This window comes from Coptis chinensis, chromosome 2 (assembly GCF_015680905.1).
Source record: "Coptis chinensis isolate HL-2020 chromosome 2, ASM1568090v1, whole genome shotgun sequence".
Taxonomy (NCBI): domain Eukaryota; kingdom Viridiplantae; phylum Streptophyta; class Magnoliopsida; order Ranunculales; family Ranunculaceae; genus Coptis; species Coptis chinensis.
The window spans coordinates 79,954,291-79,975,368 of NC_141457.1; the positions used below are offsets into that span (position 1 = coordinate 79,954,291).

The window sequence follows — 21,078 nt, forward strand, 5'->3', positions numbered from 1 at the left end:
GAGGGTTTACTGAGAACTTCAGCACTAAACGGGGACGCGCGGTATGTCTTGAGCATCTTTTGAACAATTTGGGTCGCATTCTTTCTGACTGCACTCTGGCCTATCCTGTGTGATAATTCATTAATCTGTTGATTAACCTCATTGATATCGTTTTCAGCAACGTTACCGACTGGTTGCTGTTGGTAGGCATCTACTTGGGCCCGTAAAGCAGTATTTTCTTGCCTGAGCAAGGAAATGCTCTCGTTTGTGAAACCCAGTTGTTCTGCAAGGTTTTGAACTTGAGCTTCGAGGCTGACCATGCTTCGTGGGCTTGAGAATTGCAGTTGTTTGAGTTGGGTTAATGCGATTTCTCAAGTAATCGAAACCACAGACGACGCCAATGTAAATGTGTGTTTTGGTTTTGCTTTACAAATCGTGAAAAGAAGGGAATGGGTTGAGATTTTTTGGAGAGACCGAGTTCGCTGATGAGCAAGCTGTCTACGTATCCTCTCTTGATTTTTTAGTGGAGAGAGGAATCAGGCCTCACGTAGTTCAAATAGGTGGTATTTATAGGCTTGCGAAGTTTCAATCCTAGAAGCACGTGTGCTACCTGCACACGTGTAAGGTGGAGATTGTGAATGAGTGTTGGGCTGGTTTTAGTATAAGTCGTGTTCTGATTGGGAGTTGGCGCGGTAGTCCCTATTTCCCGGTGGTGGGAAATACAAGTAAGATTTTGGTAATGATTACCCCTGGTGGTGACCTTATTTAAATCGCTTAAATCGCCATGTGTTAAATCTTGAGACATCTTAGTTCATACCACCTACATGAAAGGAGCCTCCACAGATCGGTCTTGGAGGTCGATGTTTTGGTTCACCTATGCTTGCTATGCATGATGTCTTCACAAGGGAGCTGCTCACAGGTCGGTCTTGGAGGTCGATGTCCTGAGTTCGCTTATGCTTCACGCGTGCGTGATAATCCTTAATGAGGATATTACTCCCCTACACTCGTTTTAGTAAGTCGAATTGACTCTTCTTGTATTTCTTTTTGTTGCTTTGTTTTGAAAAGAAACTTGTAACATGAACAAGTAGTGGGACAGTTACAATATCTTAGTATGTAGAGTTGAAGTTGAAGTAGAAGAGTGTGGTACAAATTTTACCTAGTAGGAGAAAGATGCGAAAGTTGATTCTTGTGGAATGAGTTTGGGCTTGTTTCTGATATAATCGTTTATTATTGTTTATAGTTTAACATTTAAGATATTCGTTAAACTTTTGTTGGTAGTACGAAACACTTCATCATCACCTATATATAAACAACAAAAAGTGTTAATGCTGCCATTTCAACTAACTCTTTGGTTATGATAAAAAAGGAACTACGAGTCCGTCTTGATATTTTATTCTCTAATCTTGTTTTATATTTTGTCATCACTGTTAACATTAGTATAGATACACATGTTCCATTGCTTCTACATCATTACTTATCAAATCACGGTTACCATTAGTACAGCATTGTTACTGAACTGAAACAAATAATGGCTCAGTTTATTCCTGCTTTATATTGTTTGAAGACTTCGATACCAGATCTATAGCTTTGCCCTGTACATTATTCATATTATTGATTATCTAAGCCATGGGTTGGGGTTCACGAAACTATGGGTGGAGTCGGACTCCACAGCAGCAATCAAAGCATTCCAAACCAACTCAGTGCACTGGAAAGTTAGAGCAGATTGGGAAAGGACTAAAGGGATGGCAAATATAGTTCTAACAAGCACATGGAGGGAGGCAAATTTCGGAGCAGACTTGTGTGCCAAGAAAGGAGCGACTCTAGCAAAAGGCCAGAAGCAATGGTGGGAGGCTGGGAGCATAGACCTAATTTTGTTTATAGGTTAGAGAACCAACACTCTACCTATTTCAGATTTATTTCTTAAAAATTTAGGAAATGTATGTTGGAGTGGTCTACCCAGGGCCCTCACAAATGTATACCGTTTTTTCTTTGCTATCTAATACAATTACCCTTTAGCAAAAAAAAAAAAAAAAAAAAAACAGTTAAAAAGGAAACAAATACTGACGATCATTGAATATCACAAGCTCATGCTAAATGGTTGTAACCAATATATATATTTCAATGCTAAACGGACGGCATACTAACATTTAGCGGAGAATCAAATAGTGGCGCAGACGTACAAATAGATTGGAAACGACAGATGTCTTCCTGTATATTATATATTTCTTAAAAGGATACTTTTTGACGTGTCTTTTAAACTAATTAAACAGTAAAGCATCCTAAGCCTAAACCATGTTTTAAGGTCGTGTTTCCATTGAACTCCCTCTTGTCCAACAGCAAGACAGTAGGTACTAACACGACATTAACCACGAAAAAGGGTAATGATTAAAATGATGTCTTCTCTAACCACTCATCCCTGCCTCTATACAGCACTTCCTCGCCTATTACTGCCACCTTCTTTTACTTCTTTTCCAGCACCTGCTCTACCACTATATTCATCTGGTAAGTTTTTCAGCATGTTTTCTGATTGAATCCAGTTCAACTTTGGTAAGTTCTTATGTTCTTTATGCTTATGTTGTTTATGAACGAGATGGTAGAATATTTTTTTTTGTGCTTTTTGTTGTGAGATTTCACTAGAAGGTCACACTTCAATCTAGCTACTTTCTATCCCAAATGATTTCAACTTGGAGATCACACCAAGGAAATCACCCACCCAAGACTTTGGTAGTTATCACAACAACCTCAGCAAAGCAAAACCACTACTGTATCATCACAATTCATAGCAACAATAATAATGGAAGTAAATATGCAAAGAGACACAAAGATTTAGGTGGTTCGGTAAATGTTACCTACATTCACACACAAGAGCCGAGTTTCCTTTATAACAAAGATTGGAGAGTTTACAAGAGATCAAGAATCAATAAGAAGAGGCCTCACTCAAACCCTAGCTCAATAGAGCTCCCACAATACCCTAGAAATGAATCTCTCAAAAGTTACACCTCAAAACCCTAATCTATTACCTTTATATAGGTGTACATAGACAAAGGAGAGGAAAAAATGGGCTTGGGCGCAGTTGAGCATGAGCATGGCTGAAAGGCCCATAGGTGGCGGCCCCTTCATCGAGAACATGAGCTGAGCTTAAGCCTATGGACGAGCCTGATCGCCTCTCTTCATCGAGTTCGAAGTCGAGAGTGGCATACGGACACCGAGCAAAGCTCGGCGGTTCCAAATGTACCAACAATCTCCCACTTGGAACCTTCGAGATTCTTCATGCACATCACATCTCAATTGTAACAACTCAATCCAAATCCAATATACTAAAGAAACACTCGGTTCATCCATCATGGTCTTCAAGCAAGAAGACCCACCGAAGTTGAACACAACTTCAACTTCTCAGTAGGCACGGTCTTGGTCAACATATCCGCCGGATTCTCACTCCCTTGGATCTTCTCAAGTGCCAAAACCTCATCCTCCAACAGAGATCGGATAAAATGATACCGGAGACCAATGTGCTTGGTCCTAGAATGAAAGGCGGAATTCTTGGCAAGATGTATAGCACTCGACCGCCATGTAACACACTTCTCTCTTGCTTCATCCCAAGCTCTTCCATCAATCCCTCAGAACTGGATCATCTCTTTGCTTGCCTCCTCAGAAGCGGCCACATACTCGCCTTACGGGTAGACAAAGCAACAATCTTCAGAATCGAAAATCCAACTTCATGCGGTAGCACCTACTCAGAAAGACATAACCAAGAGTGCTTCTTCATGATCTACTTCTCTGCAAAAATCGGCATCCACATACCCTTGCGGGTTCACAACACCCCTTCCATAACATAGGCATTTCTCTCAAGTACCTCTCGATATCTCAATATCCACTTCACGGCTTCCCAATGTTGCTTGCCAGATTAGACATAAATCCATCGACAAAATCCCCATTGCTTGGGCTATATCCGGACGTGTGCAAACCATGGCATACATAAGACTTCCAATGGCAGAGGGTATGGTACCTTAGCCATGAAGTTTCTTTTCCTCAACAGTCTTTGGGAGAGTGTTCCTTGGACAACTTGAAGTGGATCGCCAAAGGTGTGCAAACCGGTTTCGCACTACCCATGCCGAACCTCTTCAATACCTTCTCAATATACTCACCGAGACAACTCCGAATACCTTTACGCCTATCTCTTCGATCCTCATCCCTAGAATCTGTTTTCACGCACCCAAGTCCTTCATAGAGAACTCACTTGCTAACTTCTCTTTCAATCTCCCAATTTCTGACATATCAGAACTCGCTACTAACATATCATCAACATATAGCAACAGGATGACGTAGCTGGAGTCGAACTTCTTGAAGTAGCAACAATGGTCAGCGTTGCACTTATAGTAGCTATTTCCTTGCATGAAGTTATCAAACTTCCTGTACCACTGCCTAGGGGCTTGTTTCAAACCATACAAGCTCTTTCTCGAGCCCCAGCATACCATATTCTCTTTACCCTTCTTGATGAAACCCTCCGGTTGCTGCATATAAATTTCCTCAACTAGGTCACCATGGAGGAAGGCAGTTTTAACATCCAACTACTCAAGATACAAATCTTCCGCTGCAACAATACTCAACACTGACCGAATAGTATTCGGTTTCACCACCGGGAGAATATCTCTGTGAAGTCAACGCTTTGCTTTTCTGCTGAAAACCCTTGACTACTAGCCTCGCTTTGTATCTCGAACCATCATGTTCCTCTTTGACTCTAAACACCCATTTGTTCTCAGAGCCTTCTTGCCCATGGGTAGTTTGGCTAACTCCCACGTGCCACAAGAGATGAGGGACTTCATCTCATCTTGCATAACAAGCTCCCACTTGCTTGCATCACTCACCTCCAATGCTTCATCATAGCATTGAGGCTCGCCACCATCGATGAAAGTAGCAAGTAATTCACATAGGTGGAGGCGGATATCTCGAACTTCGGTACATGTGGCCTGGATGTCTTCCTTGGGGCACGAGGTGGAGATGGACTCGGTGGTGTAGTATCCTCATTATTCTCTGAGTCACTACTACTGTCATCCTCTGACTGTGGGGCTCCCACTATACCACGACTTACATCGAAGTCTTCCAACTCAACATACTCTGTGCCGCTCTCTGTACCCGATTCCTTGGTTTGTGCTTCATCTCTGTCCTTGTACATCACCTTCTCATTAAACACAACATCTCTACTACGAATGATTTTCCGATTTTGATCATCCCAAAAGCGATACCCAAAATCATCACCGCCATAGCCAATGAAGGTGCACTTTAGTGACTTAGCATCAAGCTTGCTTCTAGCTTGGTCACTAATGTGGACATAGGACACACAACCAAACACCTTCAAATGGGAAAGGTTCACATCCTTCCCGCTCCACACTTCCTCTGGAATCTTAAAATCCAAAGGTACTGATGGTCCTCTATTAATCAGGTAAGCTGCTGTGCTAACACTTTCTGCCCAGAACTGCTTGGGCAAGCCTGCTAGTGTACGCATACACCTAGCTCTCTCTATCAGTGTTCTATTCATCCGCTCTGCAACCCCATTCTCACGAGGTGTCCCCTCGCAAAGTCTTTTCCATCTTGATGCCATTGTCAAGACAAGATTTTAAAACTTGAATCCTCATACTCTCCACCGTTGTCGGATCTCAGCTTCTTTACTTTCAAGCTTGTCTCATTCTCAACCATGGCCTTCCAAGTCTTGAACACTTCAAATACTTCTGACTTGTGTCTCAAGAAATAGACCCACACCTTCCTAGTATGGTCATCAATGAAAGTCACAAAATATGACTTTCCGCCAAGTGAAGAGACATTAGTTGGCCCCCAGACATCTGTATGAATCAACTCAAGTCTTCTTGCTTTCGGAGTCTGACCCATTCTCTGAAAACTCACCCGCTTCTGCTTTCCAAATACACAGTTCTCACAGAAGTCAATTTCAATGATCAGAACTTTGGGAGTTTACCGTAAGAGTGAAGGATTTTCATTCCTTTCTCACTCATGTGACCAAGTCTCATGGTGCCAAACATTCGGATCCTCTTTTGCCATGTGCCACGGCAATCGACTCACAGCCATGTGCAGTCATGTAGAGTACCATCTTTCTTACCATTTGCAACAATCAATGAACCCTTCGAGACCTTCCAAGTATCACCGGTGAAGATCAGAACAAATCCTTCACTTGCCAATTGCCCCACGTAAATCAAATTCTTCCTCAATCGGGCGTTAATGCGTCCCTCAATAACCATGACGAGCCATTCATCTTGATATGCACGCCACCCTTTGCCGACAATGTCACAAGGTTGGTCATCACCGAAAAGACCGTTCCAAGGTCACCTTCGGTGTAGTTCTCAAGGAACTCTCGATGTGAGGTAGCATGGAAAGATCTTGGGAATCAAGTACCCAAGACTCCTTCTTGTGCTCCATCGAACATATCAAAGCGTCATCTACCATCTCAACAACATTAGCTTCTTGATTCTTTTTCTTGTTCTTATTAATGTTGTTGTTGTTTCTTGGTGCCGGACAATTGGGGCTATAGTGGCCAGGCCTACCACAATTATAGCACACCACTTCACTTATGTCTCGAGGTTTGTGTTCAACGCTTTGCAATTGGGGGCTTGAGATTTCGATCTCCCCACCACTTCTTCTTACCACGATTCTGTTTGAATTTCTCCCCTACTTTCGATTAACTCAATGCCGACCACGAAGTTGATCCCGAAGATGACGGACAATCCTGTCTCCGGTTTCCTCGCTTAGTACCATACTAACAACGTGCTCAAACTTCAACTTGGTCATTCCCAGAGAGCACTAATAGCCACCATAGTCGCCTTCCAACTTGGAGGCAATTGTCCAAGTATCGCCAAAGCTAGCACCTCATCACTAAATGTAATCTCAACCGACTCCAATTGGTCCTTAGTTTGGTTGAATTCATTTAGGTGATCCTGAAGGAGGTCCCTCCAACATTTTCATACTAAATAGCTTGGTGATCAAATAGACTTTGTTCAAGGCGAGGGTTGTTCATACATCGTAGTAAGTGCCTCCATGAGAGACTTCGCGCCTTCTCCGGTCTTAATATTGAAGGCTACTTGACTTGAAAGACTTCAATCGGATTGTGGCTAAGGCCTTTCTATCTTGCAAATCCCATTTATCTTGCGGAATCTCCTCAGGCTTCTCACTTATCAACGTTTCCATCAAATCCTTTTGATAGAGAACATCCTCAATTTGCATCTTCCAATAGCCGAAGTTTGTTCCGTCAAACTTCTCTATCTTGTAGCTTTCTTTGTCGGTCATCATGACTTTACTGAATCAAAAAACCTACGGTGGAGTACCTCTCAGAGGAATTTCCTCAAACACCCTGTAGCTCTGACACAGTCCTGATGCTCTGATACCACTTGTTGTGAGATTTCACTAGAAGGTCACACCTCAATCTAGCTACTTTCTATCCCAAATGATTTCAACTTGGAGATCACACCAAGGAAATCACCCACCCAAGACTTTGGTAGTTATCACAACAACCTCAGCAAAGCAAAACCACTACTGTATCATCACAATTCATAGCAACAATAATAATGGAAGTAAATATGCAAAGAGACACAAAGATTTAGGTGGTTCGGTAAATGTTACCTACATCCACACATAAGAGCCGAGTTTCCTTTATAACAAAGATTGGAGAGTTTACAAGAGATCAAGAATCAATAAGAAGAGGCCTCACTCGAACCCTAGCTCAATAGAGCTCCCACAATACCCTAGAAATGAATCTCTCAAAAGTTACACCTCAAAACCCTAATCTATTACCTTTATATAGGTGTACATAGACAAAGGAGAGGAAAAAATGGGCTTGGGCGCAATTACGAGCATGAGCATGAAGGCCACCATAGGTGAGCTGAAGCTTCATAGGTGGTGAAATCCCTCTTCATCGAACATGAGCTGAGAGCGCCTATGGACGAAGCCTTGATCAGCCCTCTTCATCAGGTTCAGAAGTCGAGAGTGGCATACGGACACCGGAGCAAAGCTCGACGGTTCCAACAGCCCAACACTTTTGACTCTAATATGTTCGTCATTGTTTGAACATGAGTAACCAGATATATTGAAGTAAACCTTCACTGATAAACTTTTGGTTTTGTCAGATTTAGTTTCTACTTTTGTGCTTCAATGTAGAAATATGATGGTAGACGTAAATTCTTAATGAGTGGGAGTATATTAAGTCCTCTTTATTGAGGTTATTATATTGTTTAAAGCCAAAGAAACCATCTTGTTCTTGTACTTGTTGTTTTTGTTGAGCATCAATTTGTTCACATTACCAATTAAACGTTTTTATTTTTATGGTGAATTTTGGGATAGGTATTTGGTCGATTGGTGCTAAGGGTAAACAAGCTAACATCTGTCTTCTTTGTTCAAGATGTAGCGCAACATCTGAACAAGGTGCTGAAGGTAATTGACGTAACTAATAAAGTCAGTGGGATAAATGATACAAGCATACAAACTTCTGCTAATCACCGTTTCCCTGCAGTATCCAAGGAGATTTTAGTACAAAGTACAACATTAAGCAAACGGCAAGAATTTACTAAACAATATAGGGAAGAAGGGGCAGCTCTTAAGGTTGGTTTCACTTTTACTTTCGGTTTGTTGGCATAAATATATATTCCATAAGTAAGACTGAGTTTGATGTTTACATATTATGCGTCCAAGGTTGCAGAGACGAACAATATAAGCGAGTGGATTGAAACAATAAAAACTATGTTAACTTCTATGGAAGATGGTGAAATAAGCATCTCGGCCTATGATACAGCATGGGTTGCTCTAGTTGAAGATATACATGGCAAAGGTAGCCCTCAATTTCCTTCAAGCGTTCAATGGATCATTGACAATCAACTCACTGATGGTTCTTGGGGTGACAAGTGTATCTTCACAGCTCATGATCGTATCCTCAACACACTGGGTTGTCTAGTAGCGTTGAAGACATGGAACCTTCATCCTGAAAGATGTGAAAGAGGTCTATATACGTCACCACTCTTAGCTACATAAAAAGTTATATCTCCTGGTTTCTCAGTATGCAAAAGTTTTACATGCATTTTTTTCCCCATTATAGGATTGTCTTTTCTCCATGAAAACATGAACAAACTCGAACATGAGAACGCCGAACACATGCCTATAGGCTTCGAAGTTGCATTTCCTTCTCTTGTTGAAATTGCTCGGAAACTAGACTTGGTAATTCCGAAGGATTCGCAAGCCATGCAAAATATCTATGCCCAAAGAGAACTAAAACTCACAAAGTAATTGCCTAACACCTATCTCATCTATACTCCAAATTATATAATGCCGGATGTTGATATAATTATTTGTATATTTTACCTAGGATTCCAATGGATGTTGTGCATATAGTGCCCACCACACTGCTCCATAGTCTGGAAGGAATGGAAGGCTTGGATTGGGAAAAGCTTATAAAATTGCAGGGTGTAGGTGGATCATTCCTGTTTTCACCAGCATCAACGGCATTTGCGTTTATGAACACTAAAGATGAAAACTGTTTGGAATATCTGAAGAAAACTGTTGGAAGATTCAATGGTGGAGGTAAACACTCTTTTACTCATTCTAGTGTGTGGGCCGGGAATATGTCACGAAATTCATATTTCTTATATACTTCACACCTATTTGGCTTAATTAATGAATGATTTGATTTTTTTCAGTCCCAGGTACCTACCCAATCGATTTATTCGAACATATTTGGGCTGTTGATCGCTTGGAACGTCTTGGAGTGTCTAGATACTTTCAGGCAGAAATTAAAGAAATGATCAATTACTTACTTAGGTAATGTTATTTTATTGCAGATAGAGTAATATAATGGCAATCTTCTTTCTACGTAACGACCGGATATTCATGAGTACAATTTCATATAAAAATGACCTTTGGATGTAATGCCAGATATTGGACCGAACATGGAATTGCTTGGGCTAGACATTCAAATGTTTGTGACATCGATGACACGGCCATGGGGTTTAGGCTGTTAAGACTACACGGCCACAATGTTTCGCCTGGTAAATTATAAGAAAAATAATGAAATTCTTGTTAATGGATTTTGATGTAGCGAGATATCTATTCTTAATGCTAAAAACATTTGTTGCACAGATGTATTTCAACATTTTGAGAAAGGTGGTGAATTCTTTTGCTTCACCGGGCAGTCGAATCAGGCTGTTACTGGACTGTTTAATCTCTATAGGGCTGCTCAAGTGTTGTTCCCTGGAGAGACTATTCTCGAAGAAGCTAAGAAGTTTGCATATAAATTTCTCTGCGGAAAGCAAGCATCTAATCAACTTCTAGATAAGTGGATAATAACAAAGGATTTGCCAGGAGAGGTATGGTCAAGATACATGATTAATACATAATTTGATGTTTGGTTTTAGTGAGCATTTAACTTTCCACTTGGTATAGAAAACTAAAGATTGTGAGTACTATTTAGGTGGGATATGCCCTTGATATTCCTTGGTATGCTAGCCTCCCTCGAATAGAAACGCGGTTCTATTTGAAACATTATGGTGGGAAAGACGATGTTTGGATTGGAAAAACTCTTTACAGGTTCTTATTGTTTTTCACTTTGCAAATTCGTTTATTTCATTGAATTTTTCGATATCTTCTTGGTTGGTGAATGTAACTTTCGAAGAATCTTCAGTATATGGCTGTAGTATTTCATTATCTGATGTTTAGATTTGTTGTTGCAGTATGAAAACACCACATAGCAACTTCTTCCTTAATTAGACTTATATCTGAACATTTATTTGATTGAAAATACAAGCAAACTAAATTCATATTTAATAAAAATATGTATCATATGTCCAAATTATTATTATTATTTTTTGATTGGCAAGTCTGTTTTAAATGAGATCAGTAACTCTTTGATGCTGGCGGGATTCGGCCTCCAGACCTCTGATATTATCACCCAAAGATTTTACCGACTTTTGTTAATGGGCACCTGCCATATGTCGAAATTATTATTAATAAGAACCTATCTGAAATCATTAACGCATTTACTTTTTAGCAATTTTTTAATATATGTAGTTAGTGGGACATCTACAAACCAGTAGGAAATTTCTAAAATGTATACCATTATAATTTAACGAAATGATTAGTTTAGCACTATACATTAGCCCAAGTTGGGACTGGTAAAATTTGTTATTTAAATGCAAGTGTCAATTATAGCGTATTAATGTTTCGAGGTATCATATCATGTTAATCTTTGAATCTTTGACTACTCTACTTTCGTACAAGTTGACTTGTGAGTTCCATGTTTTCTTTACGTAGGATGCCGTATGTCAACAATGACACCTATCTTGAATTGGCAAAGTTGGACTTCAACAATTGCCAAGCCGTCCATCAAATTGAATGGGATAAAATCCGAAAGTAAGTGATTACTTGGTTTGAATCATAATGTCAATATTAAGTAACTAAACATCATATGTTTTCAACATTAACTAGTTGAAAGTCATTCATTGTTTTGGTAAAAAGAAATCATGACTTAAGATTACATTTGCAGGTGGTACAATAACTGTAATTTAGGAGAGTTTGGCCTAACTGTTACAACAGTCCTCGAGACATATTTTGTTTCAGCAGCGAGCATATTTGAGCCGGAGAGATCAACCGAGAGGTTGGCATGGACCAAAGCCGCACTGCTTATACAAGCAATATCCTTTTATTTAAAAGCTAGTTCGAAGATGCAAAGAATTGCCTTTATCAATGAATTCATCAACAATAGAGTTACTGATATAGATGATAATGGTCATAATTCAAGGTATAACATACAACTTATTTGATTTATCATTGCATAATGCTATTTATTTTATTTAATATTTGCTGAAAGACTATTCTTAGAAGAAATTGTATTCGTAAAATTACTTTTGGGCTTTTGGCTTGTCCTTGGACAACATTCTTTAGAAAGAATGCTAATAAATTTTCATAATTTATTGTAGTTATGCATTATTATTATTATTATTATTTTTCGATAAACCTGTTGTTGTTGTTGTTGAGATAGAAAGTGAAAAGTGTTAGCAACAAGATTGAAAGAAGAATGTGTAGGCTATTAATATCAAGTGTAAGAATACACCTGCGGCAGATAAATTTGCTGAAGATGAGAGATCTGAAGAATGCTAAGTAAAAGAATACAGTGAAATCACTGCAATAAGTAAGTTGGATTTATAATATATAAGGGCAAAATAACACCTCACAAAACAAAACAATTGGGGTAGAATGAGAAGGAAATGATCTTAGAGCCCCTGTAACAACCATAATTGCTGACCAATTTATTGTTAATAGTAGGGTAAGATCATTATATAGAAGTTTGATATTTGTTTGTAGGAAGTTGAACTGGAGTTTAAACAATACGTCAAAGGTACTTGTTCAGATTCTACTTGGAACACTCAATACTATTTTTATGGACGCACTTGAATCTAATGGAAAAGATGTGCGCACTGCCCTACGAAAATCTGTGAGTTTCATCCTCTGACTACAATATGCTTTTCCCGTAGATTGTTTTTATAATATGGGGCAACAGTATTTACACCCAACTAATGGGATTGACACCCCTTTGACAAATTCTCAGGTATTGGCACCCTTCAGTTAATCGTATAAGTTGACGTACACCCCTCCATTCTCACAGCAACAAACTTCTGCGATCTTTATATACTCGCGGCATCGAGTTACCGTGATTTTGGAGACATCATGGCGTCCATTTGCTGTGGGTTTTGGGATATCACGGTATTCGTATGCCGTGGGTGTTCAAAATTTGAAGTGAAAAAAAAAAAAAAAAAAAAATTCCTTCGCGGTGAGAACTCGCGGCAACTCACTGTCATGGAAATATCGGGCATGTAGGGTGTGAAAAGACATATAGGGAATAACTGTTATTCTTTTACACTTTTTCCAAAGGGGTTCCAATCCCATAAAGTCGGGTGTAAATACCGCGCCCTATAGTATAAGTAAAAAATTTTATCCTGTGTACATGAAATTAGAAAGATGCTCTTGTACGTATTTGTGTTTTTCATGTGCGCCTCCATCAATAATCAAAACATCCAAATTCAGTGTTGTTTGACATTATGTGGCAGTTCGAGACATGGTTGGTGACATGGCGAGAGGAGAATAGCAAGGCATACCAAGTGATAGCAGAGGTGTTGGTGAGCATAATACTCTCTTGTGGTGGCCACTCCCTTTCAGAAGAGCTTTTGTCTCATCCTCAATACAAACATCTCGTCTACTTAACGAACAGAGTCTGCTACCAACTTGGTGCTACTAAGAAAAAACCAAAGGTATGCCAAATTTTAAGTAAACATCTACTTTGCAACTAGGAGTGTAAAAAAAAACCGTTGACCCATCATCCAGTAGGGTATCCGGTCTTCACCAGCCACCCAAATCCGCACTGACCCGAAAACAGACCCGCTCCGCCCCGCCACCGTTTTTACGCGGTCGGGCTATGGGTGTAGGTTCTATGCTCAAATCCGACCCGTCAAACCGCCCAACCCGCGCCGTGTCAAAAGCCGTTGACCCAATCCATTGACCCGCACAATTTCAAGACTCTAATTCTAATATTTTTGTATTTTGTTTTAACTTTTGTAAGAATTTGGGAGATATGAACACAAACTTATGAGTTCAACATCAATTTCAAATATTTAAGTTTGAACATTTGGCAAATATCAAAAGTTCAAATTCAACTTTCGAATTTCGGAGAAGATAAATCATTCATCCTTGTATTAATTTCGAATTCTTTTAGTTTATATTTTATTGTTTTGTACTATAAATCTTCGCTCCTATCTTTATTTTATCATGCTATGGAAAATAATCAATTTACAAATGGTAAATCACGAGAAAGAAGTTTCAAATTTGCAGATATGGTTTTGGGTTCAAGTTCAAGTTTTTTTATATTTGTTTATTTTTTATTGATTGATTCCATTTTTTTTCTCTATGTTGTGAATTGAAAATATATTACTTGCAGAATTAGAAAGTTTTTTTTGGGTGAAATTGGGTTCAAATGATAATTTCCACCCGCCCGGATGACCCGCCTAAAACCCGCCCCGTAAGCTGACCCAACAGGCCGGGTGATGGTACTAAGACATGACACTTCAACCCGCCCATACCGCCTGCCCGAGACCATCGATTTGTATCCCCTAGACCCACCCCGCCCCGCCCCATCACTATTTGACCCACGGTTGACCCGGCCCACCCCGTATTGCACCCCTATTTGCAACACATTCTCAGTTGGACGTTTCCAGATTTTGTCATTGATGAAGACTACTGTTTTAAATAACAGTAACTACTGTCAAGTAACCAGCCAATACACCTCAAAAGCTCGAGCTGTCAAAAAACGGAAAGCCAATTACATGACCAGGATCTAGGGGTGGAATTTGAGCCGAGTAGTTCGGGCTCGGCTCGTTTCAGCTTGGCTCAAACTCGTTCATTTAACTAAATGAGCCAAACTTGAACCTATATTATAGCTCGCTTAATAAACGAGCAGGATGAAATTCATAGTGTAAAATAATCGAACTACTCGAGCTCGGCTCGTTTAAGCTCAGTTTAGGCTTGTTCATATAACATATGAGCCAAGTTTGAGCATATATTAAAACTTGTTTAAATGAACAAGCTGAGCTGAGCAATATATTACTATGCTCGGCTCAATTAGCTCGGATTCCACCCCTTCCAGGATCCTAGCAAACGTAGATACACCAGTACCGTTGGAACAATCTCGCACCTGAGAGCATTTAAATGAAACCAATAGTGTCCTTTTTGTGAATATTTTTCGTACATATGATATGAAACAAATTTAGTACCGGTACCCAAAATGTTATTCAAACTTAAACACTAGTGGCCTCTAATCTATAACACATGGAAGGAAGCCCGCAGACCTCACTAATTAAGATAATGTTACGTGAGGTGACATGAATAGTTTGTTATCGACTTTGTGAATAATTTAATAAATTTAATTATTTGGCTTTATAGGTTGGAACAGCCACACTTGCAATTGATTCTGACATGCAAGAACTCGTACAAGTTGTACTCCGAAATTCTGATGGCATCAGTTCTGAGATCAAGCAAGCATTCCTCACAGTTGCAAAAAGTAACTTTTACATCGTGTATTGCCCACAGAAAACTTTGGACCATCACATCGCTGAAGTACTCTTTAAAAGAGTAGTGTGACCTTTTATTGTCTGTCTCAAAATTACAGTATACCAAATAAAATGTTGAGATATGATTTTATTCTTGCATATATAAGCTATGTGTAATTGTAGATTATGCATGTTTCTCTTGTGAATAGTCATATATAAACTATGTGTAAATATAGATTAGGATTTTTTTTTTTGCTAGGCAAGGCAGAATGTATTAGTAAGAATAATAAAGAAATATAGATTAGGAATGCTTCATATATTCATATGGTAACCAAAATTGCAACTCTATGTGTCTTGAATGAAAAAATAAAATGAGCCAACTAGTATAGTTAGTAATTTTTTTTGGTAATGATACCAAAGGTATGGAGATCGAATCCGCTGGCATCAATAACTTACTGATCTCATTTAAAACATAAAAAAAAAAATTGTTAAAATAAAAAAAATTGTTAAAAAAATAACCTATAGCGTTAGGGCATTAGGAGGAAGGAATGAAGGATATCTGCATCATTGTAACACATGACATCCCTGCTAGGCGGGTACCTCGTGCATCCACCAATTTTGCTGTATTGGTAGAGGTTACATCCTCTGACATATCAGTACAATAAAAAAAAATACTATATTTTTATTGGAACGCTGGTAATTGATTCTTTGCACACTCTGAAGGACGTACTTATTAATGGGCTGTGTCCGTGTCAGACACACGTCGGACGTGGTCAATACGGTTAAGATGTGGTCAACTAAATCTAACGCAGGTCAATACTAGGTCAACATGATATAGACGCGGATTTTTATTTTAAAAAATAAAAAATAAATTAAAATAATATTAAAAAACTCATTTTTTTCATTTTTTATTTTGTTAAGACTTATGACATGTTTTTAAAGTTTGATTATGAAATATTAAACTTAATTTTATGGCTATTTATCTTTAATAGTTTTGAATTTATGAATGTTGATATATTTAATTTAATTTTTAATATTCAATTTATATAAAATAAAATTGTAAATATTAATTAATTTCCGTGTCATTTGCTGCGTCCGTATCCTACTTTTTTTAGATAAAATCGAGTCACCGCGTCTGTGTCCGCGTCCGCATCCGTGTCTATGCAACATAGGTTGCACCAATACTAACTTAGCATTGCTGACATTAGCAAGAAATAAAAAAGACTATATTTAATTGGAATGCGGGTAATTGATTCCTCGCACAATATTAACTTAGCAGCTCATAAACGTTGTATCCGACCAGTTTATACTTTTTTTAAAATATATTTTTAACTTATTTTGCAAAAGCAAAAATAAAAGAGTTTAGTACCTCAACAAAGGAAAAATCAAGCTAAAGATGAGGTCATGCATAGTACAATATATCGCAATAGGGGATATATTGATTCCTGATTTCTCGACACGTATTGTAGATATATCACTCTCTTTGGTGATATTTAATATTTTACATTAGGGAGTATGTAAATATTGTAGATATATCGATATATCAACAAATATCATCTTAAATAATAATATTTTTTGAAATATCACTATATGTTATTTATATTTATTTTAAATATAATGGTAAATAGTAAATAAAATTATTATCCTCAACCAAAACTGATTGATATCAGCGATATATCGCCAAATATCCCCAATATCGTCAATAAATATCACCAATTTTTATAGTGGAATATACCAAATAACATATCGTGATATTTTATATCGTTTGCAGATTTCTCAATAGCTATCGTGATATATTACGATATTTTGTACTACGAAAAACGATTAAAAAAAGTATTGAACTTTACAAGTTTTGACAATATGGAGACTAAAATTTTTTTTTCGGCCAAATTTGAGGATCAAACTTCTTAATTTTTGCAATGTAGGGACATGTGTAACATGATATCTAAATTTCTCACACGGTGTTTCACAATTCGAATTAATTTCTATGGTCATGAGGTTGTAGCATGATCATGAGATTGTAGAACGTTAGCACGGTGTATAACAATATATGTAATTTGTGAATTATGAAGCACCGTGTGAAAAATTTAGACTACATGTGTAACTAGTCCCCACGTTTCAAAAATTAAAAAGTTTGGTCTCCAAATTAACAAAAAAAAAATTTAGTCCCCATGTTATCAAAACTGTAAATTTCGATACCCTTTTTCGTCGTTTTTCGTTTGTACTATCAGACAATGTATACTTTCATAAGAAAGGCAGTGGTAATAAACAAAATTATTGTTCTTGGCGTGCCATCTATGATTATACTTAAGCTACTGACTGTGAAAGCATCTTTTTCATATTCAAAGCATATAAAACATTATATAAGACGATCAAGACAACTGGAGTTGAAGATTTCTTATGGAATGAAATAGTGGAAGTTTTTATATATTTGCCAGAAGTGAAGAAAGAAGAGGACCTCAAATTATACATACCAAATAAACATATGGAGTTAGCTTGGAGCTTCTTCGTATGGTCAGCAGGCATTTGCTTGTCAGTTGTTTTGGTTCTTCAACTCCTCCAGGTGAAGGCTAGAAACTCTTCCAGACAACTGCCTCCAGGACCACCTAGATGGCCAATAGTTGGCAATTTGTTCGATCTAGGGAAAGCGCCGCACCGGACCCTTGCTGGGCTGGTGCAAAAGTACGGCCCTGTCATATGGTTACAGTTAGGTGCTGTGAATACTGTCGTCATACAGTCAACCAAAGCATCCAGGGAGTTGTTCAAGAACCATGACCTTACTTACTCGGGACGCACAATAACTGAGGTAATGAAAGCTGGTAGCTTCGATCAAGGGTCCATGGCAATCGCCCAATACGGGCCATATTGGCGTAAAATTAAACGAATTGTCGTTACAGAACTGTCAGGGAGCAAACAGTTCAATGAAACGGCATCCATGAGGAAAAGGAGCGTGGACAAGATGATCCAATGGATAGATGAGGAAGCACAAGCAAAAGGTAGAGTTTGTTTAGCAAACTTCGTCTTCCTTGCAAACTGCAACTTAGTTGGAAACCTTGTGCTCTCCCGTGATCTGTTAGACCCACAATGCAAGGAGGGCGCTGAATTCCTAAATGCCATGGAAGGATTAATGATAGGGGGTGGAAAACCAAATGTTGCGGATTTCTTTCCTATTCTGAAATGGCTTGATCCACAAGGTATACGAAAGAAGATGGAAAAGGACATGGGACATGCTATGCAGATTGTTTCTGGCTTCGTAAAGGAGCGCATTGCAAAACCTCAGTCTGGCGAACGTAAGGAAAGAAAGGACTTGCTGGATGTATTGCTAGAACAAGAAGATACAAGAGAAGACGAACCTGATAAACTATTAGAAAGAGACATGATTAGTCTGATACTGGTAATACTCAAAGTTTTTTTTTTTTTTTTTTGGGGGAAGGGTGGGTGTGTGTGTGTGTGGTGTGGTGGTCTAATTTTAAATAAAATGGGGGCAAGTCAAATTGAAACTGTTAACGGGTGTCAGTTAAGTATAACCCTCGAGTCTTTATTGATTTGGTTAACAAAATGGGAGTAAGTAAAATTGCAACTGTTAATGGAGGTGTCAGTATAACTAACCCTTAAGTCTTTAATGATTTTGGTTTCACAATACAAATTCTTAATTGATGCAGGAACTATTTATGGGTGCCACTGAAACAACTAGCAGTACAATAGAATGGGCAATGACAGAGCTGCTCCGTGATTCTAAAACAATGAGCAAGGTACGGACGGAGCTAGCACAAGTCGTGGGGGAGAACAGAAGGATTAATGAGAGTGATATTGAAAAGCTTCCTTATTTGCATGCTGTAGTCAAAGAGACTCTACGATTGCACCCACCGATACCTTTCCTCATTCCTCGCAGGGCGGTAGAAGACAACAACTTCATGGGATATTTCATACCAATGGACACACAAGTGTTTGTTAATGCATGGGCAATCGGAAGAGATCCGGATTCTTGGGATGATCCCTTGTCCTTCAAACCAGAAAGGTTCTTAGGCTCTGATATTGACTACGGAGGACAACATTTTGAGTTAATTCCATTTGGGGCAGGGAGACGTAGATGTGCAGGTTTTACCATGGGTCACACAGTGCTTCACCTTGCTCTTGGTTCATTGCTCCATTGCTTTGAATGGGAGCTCGACGAACCTATCACTCCAGAAAATATAGACATGGAGGAAAGGTTGGGAATCACATTGCGGAAGAATGTGCCTTTGGAATTGGTACCCAAGACACGAGATGTGTTCAACAAAAAGTAATGCACTTGTAAAATGGCGGAACAGCGGATGTCCAATTATCCGTTAGGTAACCAATTAAGAAAGTAGATTAAGGGTACCGATAGATTAAAACTATGCATGATGTTTGATAATGTACGACCTATGAAGGTATATGATGGTATTCGATGTAACTCTGACCCGAATAAGTGAATAAACATACTAGTTAATGTTAATTAACGAGTCATTGCCTCATTGGTGGTCACTTTCATACAACTAATACGAAAATCAAGTGGGAGGATGAATGATCATCTATATCGCTGTAAGATAGTCCAAACCCCAAACCAATCACAAGACGACATGGCTTATGCTCATCAATACAGACATCAGTCACCACGACCTGTTGTAGTTCAACGAATGTCACCTGTGTCGGCAACTCGCTTTAACACCACTACTACTATAGAGACGCCCCGCCCCCGACAATGTGTGAATTCCATTTTCCGAATTGCAAGCCCACCACTACCGTACTGAATAATCTGACGAAGACATGACTTTTGTTAGGACTGTCAATGGGCTGGGCTAAGCATGGAGCTTGATTGAATCTGATCCACTAAAACCTATATGTTTTGTAGCCAGATATGTTTTGGCCCGATGAGCTTATTGGTCATTTTAGGATCCAGACAAACCTGTGCCTTAGTGGCTTAGTCTGAGTTACCAATGCAGGCTAGGGTCTGCACTCTGCCTAACCACTAGTAAGTTCTTTCGAGCAAAAAAAAAAAAACGTCTAGCATGTCATTATGTCAATGAGGTGATTACTGAAACTAAAGAACTCTTTTTTTTTTTTCGATAAACGAAACTAAAGAACTCAGTTTAGGGAGACATATTCAGTACCTATATTATGCACTTTTATGAAAATATCTATCTAAACCACCCTATGTTTCAATTAATAGCTTTTGTAGGCTTATGAGGTGATCTCGTGGGAACCTCAATTTCTTAAATGGTAAATGTGTGTTTAGAATTTGTATGATGATGTTGTTAAAATTGCTAGAGATTTTACTGATCGAGTAGCTAAGACCTTAATTAGCTCCTTACCAAGAGAAAGAAGTCTAGACTCTAGATGGCGGTCGTCAGTGGAAAAGTAGTGTTTGTTGTACTGACTTATTGAGTTTATAATCCGGTCTTTAAACAGGCTGAACAGAGTTACAATATGAAGGCAATGCTCTGTTTGTGCCTCGGCCCTTGTGGTGAAAAAAAATCAATAAATACTCTTCTTCTGAAAATAGTAAAACCAAAATCAAATTAAGATGGAGATGCAGGGGATCGAACCCTGTACCTCTCGCATGCAAAGCGAGCGCTCTACCATTTGAGCTACATCCCCCGCTTCTGAGTTTGTACTTAACAATTAATTAGTATAGTATGTATTTGGAAAATTGTTTTTTGGGATCAATTTGTAATGCGTCTCTATAGTCTATACTATATTTTGGACCCGGGCATACGCCGATGATCTATTAAATATTTTGTGTGCTGAAAAGGCTTTACAAAATATTTCATACAAATTTTCGAATCAGAATATATTTTTATTGAAAATAAACCGAAATACGTTAATGAGCAGCGATTATGGTGCATAAGTATTTGAAAAATAAATGATAAAATTGAGATATCACTTTGTGGTTTAGAATATTAATCTGTAATTTTCAAATGAAATTATCTTAAACTCGATCTAGCTTATATAATAATTTTCTTAGATTTATGGTGATTTAGCGGTAAATCATCACCGC

General features: G+C 38.6%; 2 protein-coding genes and 1 non-coding gene across 10 annotated transcripts; 2 read left to right on the forward strand and 1 right to left on the reverse strand.

The window, feature by feature from the left end:
- The first annotated feature begins 2,257 nt into the window (after nt 1-2,257).
- LOC147518133 ((-)-kolavenyl diphosphate synthase TPS28, chloroplastic-like) lies at nt 2,258-15,279 on the forward strand. 8 transcript variants are annotated; one of them, XM_086590080.1, is made up of 16 exons: nt 2,261-2,481; nt 8,320-8,409; nt 8,489-8,577; nt 8,668-8,803; nt 8,891-8,971; nt 9,068-9,251; nt 9,335-9,549; nt 9,666-9,786; nt 9,901-10,013; nt 10,105-10,331; nt 10,436-10,551; nt 11,275-11,373; nt 11,507-11,761; nt 12,325-12,454; nt 13,068-13,268; nt 14,953-15,279. In XM_086590080.1, exons 1-16 carry the CDS (start codon nt 2,361-2,363, stop codon nt 15,148-15,150), a joined length of 2,376 nt encoding a protein of 791 aa, XP_086446206.1. In that variant the 5' UTR covers nt 2,261-2,360; the 3' UTR covers nt 15,151-15,279. The 8 variants fall into 8 exon arrangements, 6 of the variants coding, with proteins under 6 accessions (XP_086446210.1, XP_086446208.1, XP_086446206.1 ...); XM_086590085.1 differs by having other exon boundaries at nt 2,262-2,481; nt 8,378-8,409; nt 8,878-8,971; XR_015211715.1 differs by having other exon boundaries at nt 2,259-2,481; nt 8,668-8,971; nt 12,371-12,454.
- A 2,123-nt stretch (nt 15,280-17,402) lies between these two features.
- LOC147518134 (cytochrome P450 76A1-like) lies at nt 17,403-19,536 on the forward strand. The gene is made up of 2 exons (XM_086590086.1): nt 17,403-18,453; nt 18,722-19,536. Exons 1-2 carry the CDS (start codon nt 17,545-17,547, stop codon nt 19,343-19,345), a joined length of 1,533 nt encoding a protein of 510 aa, XP_086446212.1. The 5' UTR covers nt 17,403-17,544; the 3' UTR covers nt 19,346-19,536.
- Nucleotides 19,537-20,605: 1,069 nt separating this feature from the next.
- On the reverse strand, nt 20,606-20,678 carry TRNAA-UGC (transfer RNA alanine (anticodon UGC)). Its single transcript has one exon. It is a non-coding gene; the product is annotated as a tRNA-Ala (tRNA).
- Nucleotides 20,679-21,078: the final 400 nt, after the last annotated feature.